At 40.9% G+C, this 7,787-nt stretch overlaps 2 protein-coding genes across 2 annotated transcripts; both read right to left on the bottom strand.

The window, feature by feature from the left end:
- Nucleotides 1–1,416: 1,416 nt before the first annotated feature.
- Nucleotides 1,417–3,454, bottom strand: LOC308371621 (homeobox protein Hox-C5-like; the record flags this gene model as incomplete). Its single annotated transcript, XM_080846597.1, has 2 exons — nucleotides 1,417–1,631; nucleotides 2,947–3,454. The coding sequence occupies 2 exons, from the start codon at nucleotides 3,452–3,454 to the stop codon at nucleotides 1,417–1,419; spliced, it is 723 nt and encodes a 240-aa protein (XP_080702723.1).
- A 2,896-nt stretch (nucleotides 3,455–6,350) lies between these two features.
- LOC308371656 (homeobox protein Hox-C6a-like) lies at nucleotides 6,351–7,552 on the bottom strand (the record flags this gene model as incomplete). Its single annotated transcript, XM_080846636.1, has 2 exons — nucleotides 7,141–7,552; nucleotides 6,351–6,652 (listed from the first exon to the last, which is right to left on the bottom strand). The coding sequence occupies exons 1-2, from the start codon at nucleotides 7,535–7,537 to the stop codon at nucleotides 6,351–6,353; spliced, it is 699 nt and encodes a 232-aa protein (XP_080702762.1). The 5' UTR covers nucleotides 7,538–7,552.
- Between the last annotated feature and the right edge of the window lie 235 nt (nucleotides 7,553–7,787).

The following is a 7,787-nucleotide window of genomic DNA, read 5'->3' as shown; positions in this document are numbered from 1 at the left end:
AAATGTGTAGCCTATGCCTCTGGGTGAGCGATCGTATCCATGTGGTGAGACAAACTTGGCTAAGGGCGGATATGACACTAGCCATTTGGACAGGTGACAGGTGCCGGAAACGAGAACGAGTGCTACTGAGTTTAATGGCTATACATTGAGCTTCGCCTCACAGCAACTGTCATATGAACTCATATTCTGACATAGATTGAACATAATAGGAAAATGTTATTTTTCTCAATGACAGAGGTCTTTCTTTGCGCCCAGGAAAAAGGTCATGTCGTTTTTCTCGTTTTGTAGGGTCCAGAGGTACAATCGAGATCTGTGCTTATTATTTCGCCCCATTGACTGCATTTGTGTATGTACGTGCAGTGGTCACCCAACGTCTCTAATTTCTGACACTAGGTTAGAGCACCTGAGGAATTGAAGACGTCTTGGTCAAGAACGGGTGGCATAAATATGTCCTTCACTCAAAGATCACATGCGTCATATTAGTCTGCGTGACAGACGTCATGCACTGATTATTTTTATTATTTTGTAATCGATTGAAATGTAACAATAACTTCACCATTCATCCAAAATACATCTCAGGGGCTAAAATCAAACCATAACGCATATGGACGTATAAGAAAGGCGAGTGTAAAAAGGATTTCTGTGTTTTATAATAATACTTCTGGTTGTAACAAGAACAAAAGAAGGTGAAATAGCTTTCTGGAAATCAAGCTGGACGGTGTCACATTATTCAGTCTACTACCACATAGAATCTAAATACAATACGAAGATGTAAACAAATAAATACACGTGTATTTTATCAACTTCTGCCAACCCACCTGTTTCTGGGAAAAAGCTATTCACTTGGTGAATTTTAAGTGACGAAATGTAGGAAGTACACCATTAAGGCCCGTGGGCCAACATGATGAGCACCATAGTGGAAATGACCTTAATGTAGCCTAAAACTTTAACTAAACAAGATCAACAATCATCTTAATATTGAAAAACGTATATGAAAAACTATGAAATCCGAATGGTTACAATTGCAAAGTTAATAATATAACTGTAGCATTACTAGTTGGCCTAGTATCATGATAAAGACAACAGAAGTCTTGAGATTGAAATTCACTGCTGAAATTGATGCAACTTAGAAATATTGTGCATTTCGAAAATGGCATTTTGACTGCATCTAATAATACGATTAGGGTATGACCTATGTAGGCACAAGCCTATCTACAAGAACAAATGCTCACAATATTAAATAAACATGACAATTGAATTACACTCATATCCATATCGTAAGTTGAATAATACTTTCACATATCACATTATAACATCGCATTTACATTTAAGTCACAGTTTGGAAACACCGGTGGGTTAAAAGTTTTTGAACGTCATCCTCTGAATAGACCCTCAGTTCCGAGTGAAACGGGGACTTTAGAATGGATCTTTAAGTTTGAGCTTGGAATCCTTCTTCCACTTCATTCGCCGATTCTGGAACCAGATTTTGATCTGTCGCTCGTTCAGACATAGGGTATGGGCGATCTCGATGCGCCTTCGACGCGTCAGATAGCGGTTGAAATGGAACTCTTTTTCCAGCTCCAGAGTTTGATAGCGGGTGTAACTCGTCCTTGAGCGTTTCCCATCCGGTTCTGGAGTGGCATCAAAAAATAAATAAATGAAATAAAATAAAAAAGATTCACTTCAACAGACAGTCCTCTTGAAACAGTGGGCAACTTCTAAATTGTATGCTATACAAACAGTCTCATGTAGACCTGCTTAACTCTAAAAATTTGATTTGATTTTGAATCATTTTAAGGACTGGCTACTCTCCTAAAGCTATTTTCATGTGATGAGCCTTAGCATGCACTGCCTCATTAAGTAAATTATAGTGCAAATTACCCAAACCTTACAAAGAATCCCTTTCACTCAAACTGGATATGACTGTCGGAAGAAATCGATTTCGGGTCAATTGAGGGTTACTATGCCCTTGTCATAGAGATACTTTCCAGGGCGGCCTCTGTCTTGGTTTAGAATTAGGTCACAGGATTAATTTGAAATCGATAACAGGTTTGCAACAAACATGTAACCAAAAGGATCAAAGTAAACCGAATCAGGCATCCCCTCGCACATTGTCTTTCAGATAGGCTATCAATAATCAATTATTTGATAAACTTTATAAACAAAAAGCTCATGCATTTAGACGCATGGGTGGGAAAAATGTAGCACTTCACATAGCATAACTAGTTTTGATGAAATGAAGTAAAAAATAAAATGCAGGTGTGAGCAGAAGCTTTTAAAGATCAATACATCTTAGCAGGTTGGTGTTAAAAGCTTGCAAATCTGAATAATTTACCTCAGATGTGAACTTTTATAATTTCACAACTCTTACAACTGAGGTTTTTTTCCTTAAAATGTTGTTGTTGCCATGGTAGGCTAGGTTATGTTTAACATGGCACACAAGCAAACACTATCGAATAGGAATATAAAGTGCCTTTATGTGTTATGTTCTACTTCGTTATGCATTGTAATGCCACGTTCCTTACAGTGGATTATAATGCGTGGACATTGGGTACAAACCCAAAACTACAGGTTGAAACAATCTTAAATTCTTAGAATTTTATATTCCCCAAAATTACAGTTTTTTATTCTCAATTAATTGTTTGCACAATAGACATATTGTTTTGAGTCGAGTTTTGTTTCCCGTATCCAATTTCATCGCCGTAAATTTGGACGTAGATCGCCTCTTCGGCGTAACCGGACAGTTTTACGAGCAATTGATGCCTTTGTCATAAAATTTACGACTGTGAGTTTTATTATTTCCGAATACGGCCTATAAAACTCTGGGAAAACTGTGAATGAACTCAGGAGTGGTAGGGGAAAACGGAGAGCACATGGAGGAGTAAAAGTGACAAAGTAACACTTCTCGAGAACTATCAGACAAGAGGGAAGGCTCTTAAACTTTACCGTGGCTCATATGTAGTTTAGTCATCCAGGGATAGATCTGCGGCGGCGGCTCATTGCCTTGGGTTTGACTTGGGTGGCCGGCTTGTCCCGCCGGCTGAACGGCTTGCAAAGTTCCAACTTTGGTCTCGTCGACGCCTTTCGTTTTGCCTGTGGGCATTTCGCTGAGTTCCGTTGCCCCCTCACTTTTGCGGCCGTAAAGTCCGAGATTTAGGGAGCTGTGACCAGTGGTGTTGAGGCGGCCTCTGGGCGATCCAGTGGATGGCTCCGCTCGCGGTGTGTGGTTATCCGAACTGCCACGCGGACCGGAGCTCATCTCCCCCGCACGGAGCGAGTTAGAGGAGGATGGGCACGCGAAGGAACCTCGATGTTGATGGTCGAGCCCTCCGTAACAGTAGCCCGACGGTACGTGGAGCTCGGGCACGGAACCGTAACCATGGTTGTGCAAAGTGAAGGCGGACGCTTCATGACTTGTTTGCTTGAACAACGAGTTGGCTACGTAAGAGCTCATTTCAAGAGAAAACGTAGCAAACACCAACTAGAAGCATTTATACCGAGTAAATTATTACATTAAAGTTCTACCACAACATGATCATTCTATTCTACGAGCGCCGAGAACGGTTATAACGTTTTGTTATTGTTATTGCGTTTGATTTGTGGCTCTTTTTGAAGTTCATGAGGGTTTTTATCCTAAAAATGACCACGATTTATAGGTGGGGGGATTCTTTTATTTTTTTGTTCTCTATTGCCCAAATATGGGTTGTTTAAGACGTATCACGTGCTCCTATCGGCCAGTCATAAATTTGGCTAGATCACACCAGGAGGTTATTGATGGAAGTAGGAGAAACGTCTGATAAGTTGTTAGCAGGGACACGAGGAAGGGGATGGGGGGTGGTGGTGGTGGTGGGGGGGCACCAGAAGGGAAGTGCCGGACAGAAGGCCGAGAGCGTCACCTGGTGCCGGAGACGGAAAAGAGCATAGCTCATGCACAGGCCACCTCTACTTACGACCTCAACAGTTCTCGGGATCTACCTGGCAACACAAATTTAAAAAAGAGAAACGTACGAAGTCATGCGCACACAGGATAGGCTACACAAACTCAGAATATGGCTGCCATGTCCAAAGATCGTAGAGACATAAAGGCATTTATGTATAACTTGAATTGTGTACAGTATTTTGTATTGATGTGTATTCATATTATGAAATGAATCTGTACGCAATAATGAGCATTTATTAAATGTATATCTCAATGGGGAAATAAACGCTAATGGCATGAATCAGCACAAGTGGCCTGAGCATTGTTTTTCAGAAGTTTTAGTTTATGAAACTTCAGACGTTTTCGAAAGACAGCCTACGTTCACTTCGCAAATGCTTTGAATTCTACTACTGTCACTGGTTTCCACCAACATGTTAATGCAATTTTATAACAAATATAACTAACACGAGTGGAAATCAGTTTACTCTTCCTTCTTATTTTGGTTATTCCGGGTCTAAATGTCTCTTAAAATGTCCTTCGTTACAAGTAGGCCTAAACGCGTTTATCTCAGCCGTAAGGCTATAGGTATGTTAAGACATGGATCCAAATTAGACAAAAATACATCATTTGTCATTATTATGTCCTTTTGGAGGAATTGTCTTATGGACAATTCTAATGCAGTACTGAAAAACCGTCGTGAGCTTATATTTTTAAACAGATTTTTCATTGACTCTGCGTTTGCAGCGTTCTCTAAATTCGTAGATTCTTAGATTAAACCTCTAGCAATATAAGGCGACATAAGATATTTTAAAAGCAGACTATAATAATAATAATAATAGTAATAGGCCTACGTTGTTTATGCCACAAGGGCCCGATGTATTCTGTATACGCCTGGCATGTTAGAAAGGTTTTCTTTGCAGTAGTCTGTGTCTTGTGGACATAACCATGCAGAACACGTCTTGTGTAGGCGTAGGCCTTTACGCGTTCTGTTAATAGCCGGAGTAGCCTATAACTTCTTATGAAATGCGGGTTTTGAATATCACTGTGACTACACAGATATATACACGATATGGCATCTGTTTTCCGTACTATTATGTTATAATGTCGAACCAGAAAGTTATCCAACTTGTGTGTCCGCTTAGCAAGCAGATAAACGGAATAAACACACACGCAACCATCGTATTGCTATGGATTTACTACTTAATGCATCAGATGTAGTTTCCTTATCAATGTCAGATGAAAATATTACGCATAGCCAGAAAGACTGAAGAATTGATTGCTGTGGTGTTTTAATCATTCATTTATTTTCCAGTCTTTCTCTTTGTGAGGCATTGTTTCGTTTTAATCATTGTGCCTCAGCGCTCGGAGGCTAAATCTCGTTTCGGACCGGAAAGTTGCGATTGTGCAATGGTTTTTGAAATCCAAGGCCTATTTGCGTATTTATATCACTTTTCTGTTATCCTCTGTGTCATAATTATTACTAGAAGTTGCCATAATTGCTTTTAAGTGAAGCTCCCTTCCAGGAACAGCTCAGATTAAAACTCCTAAAAGTCCTATGGAAATATAATTGTATCAGTAATCCTGCTGATCATCAGAATTGAAAGAACATTTTATTGACTGAGAATAGAACATGTACAGTGAGAAAATCACATGAGTCGAAGTTTTCATAACAAGTTTTTATTACATATTATGTGACGTACTTTTCATTCAACACTTATTTAACTAAGTAATCTAAAACTACTTGAAAGACACATTTTGAATTATGATATGACCATATATGTGATGTTTTACCTTGGTATACTTCTAAACATAAATATAGTACCTACTAACAATACAGTAATTACCTCAGGATGCGTTCCTTGACTCTCACATATGAGCAAGGCTTGAAATATGTCATATTTACAAACATATTCACAACTCAGGTAGTATGGATCGTTCAGTGAATATTCTATTCAGCATACAATTTTGGTTTATACAACAAAATAAAAAGTATATGAAATCGAAGCATAAAAAAGTTAACGCGAATGTAGAGTTCTTTCCTTCACAATATCATCTCCATTTAACCGCTCACCTGTGACTATTTCTCAACATAGCCAGATGTCCTCATGACTGGCGTAAGGTGTTCCTATTTCAAGGCAAATACAGTAAAATCATGTTTAGCTTTACAGCTACGAGCCCACCAAAGTATGTAAAGGAATGGCAAGCCTGGAATAAATCTGTTTTCTGGCCGCACAGTCTGTTACTCTTCTTTAAACTCAGGAGGAATGGAACACATAGGCTGTGTGATGGGTCCGCACTGCATTTTCAATCAGTTCATGTCTTCTTTCATGTCGATGAGTGGTGCCGAACAAAGGTAGTCAATAGGTAGTTTAAGTTATCCGTACATCACGATGGTTAAGTGTACTGCGCTAATGCATGTCGAAGTCGACGCTCACTCCTTCTTCTCGTCAGTCGCCTCGTCAGCGTCCTCCTCCTTGCCCGTCTCCTGGCTGGTCCCCGTCGTGCCAGTGTCTGTGAGGGTGGTGGTCAGGTTGCTTTCCTTTTTCCATTTCATACGACGGTTTTGAAACCAGATTTTTATCTGGCGCTCGGTCAGGCACAGCATGTTCGCAATTTCGATGCGCCTGCGTCTCGTCAGGTAGCGGTTGAAATGGAATTCCTTTTCGAGTTCAAGAGTTTGGTATCGGGAGTAGATCTGGCGACCTCTTCGTCTGTCTGACCCGTATCCAACTCCTACGAGAAAGCACACAGTTGGTGATTCGTGAAAGTAATGTTGGAGATAATTATTAACTAACACACGTCAATACACCCACATCCACGCAATTCTGTACTGTTTGCGCACATAACGCAACTTTCAAAATTACCATTTTTTTTCTTTAAAAAAAGTATCTCAACCTATACACCCCAAAATGATCAACACTTCAACACAACAAAATTGGGCACAGCCTGCACTTTCTTTTCATTACGAGAATATCTCTAAACCAGGACCAAATGTGGTCCAATAAAAGTTGGAGTATCTTTTGTTTTTGTCTAAATGGAGGAGGTTCGTAGCAGAGCGGTACAGTTCGGCCAAAAGGGATATCCTCCAAAGATAAAAGGCCTTTATTGCTGGGCGACAGGGTGCTGCAGTAATGGTTTATGGGGTGATAAAAAGTAGCTTCCCCGGTCGTAAAACCAGACCGACCCTTGCTTAATTTATCTCTCGGAGTTGTAATACTCACCACTGTGAGAGTTCATGCGCTGCATCCACGGGTAAATCTGAACGTTGCCCTTCGGGTCCTGAGTCACACTTCTGCCTTGCTCCGTGGAATAATCTTGTAGCGAACTCTGTGCACCCTGGCCCAGGCTACTTTGTCGGCAGCTGGGTAGGACGTCCTTGTCCTGATAGAATACATTTGATCCATAATCGTATGGTCCCCGACCGGAGCCGAAAACTACGTTGTCTTGTGGAGAGTAGAAAGGCGATGAGTATATCCGGTTCTGCGCCACAGCTGCGCCGTACGACGAGAAGTGCCGAACCGGGTCATAGGTGGTTGAATTTAGGGCCACGTTGGGTAGAACCTCCTGGCCACCGGCTAAATGGCATGAGAGCGACGGGTTTGCGAAATAGGAATTCATACCTTTCCTCTCTATCCCTTGCTCCCACTCTTTCTCTCTCCCTCCCTCCCTTACTCTCACTGCTCTCTCTCTCTCCGGTCTCTCTTGCAGTCACTCACTCACTCACTTTCGTTTGGTCAGTCTATCTTTTAATGGAAGTGCTCGAGCTATATGATTTCTTTATAATTTATTTCCGGGCGCCAATAAAGACACTGTGCACACAACCGAATGTTGTTTCTGAAGCCTCGCTCCAAGATGGACAAGATGACAA

Source organism: Sprattus sprattus (assembly GCF_963457725.1).
Source record: "Sprattus sprattus genome assembly, chromosome: 10".
Lineage (NCBI taxonomy): Eukaryota > Metazoa > Chordata > Actinopteri > Clupeiformes > Clupeidae > Sprattus > Sprattus sprattus.
The sequence above is the reverse complement of the archived record's forward strand: the minus strand, read 5'-3'. Positions and strand labels throughout refer to the sequence as shown.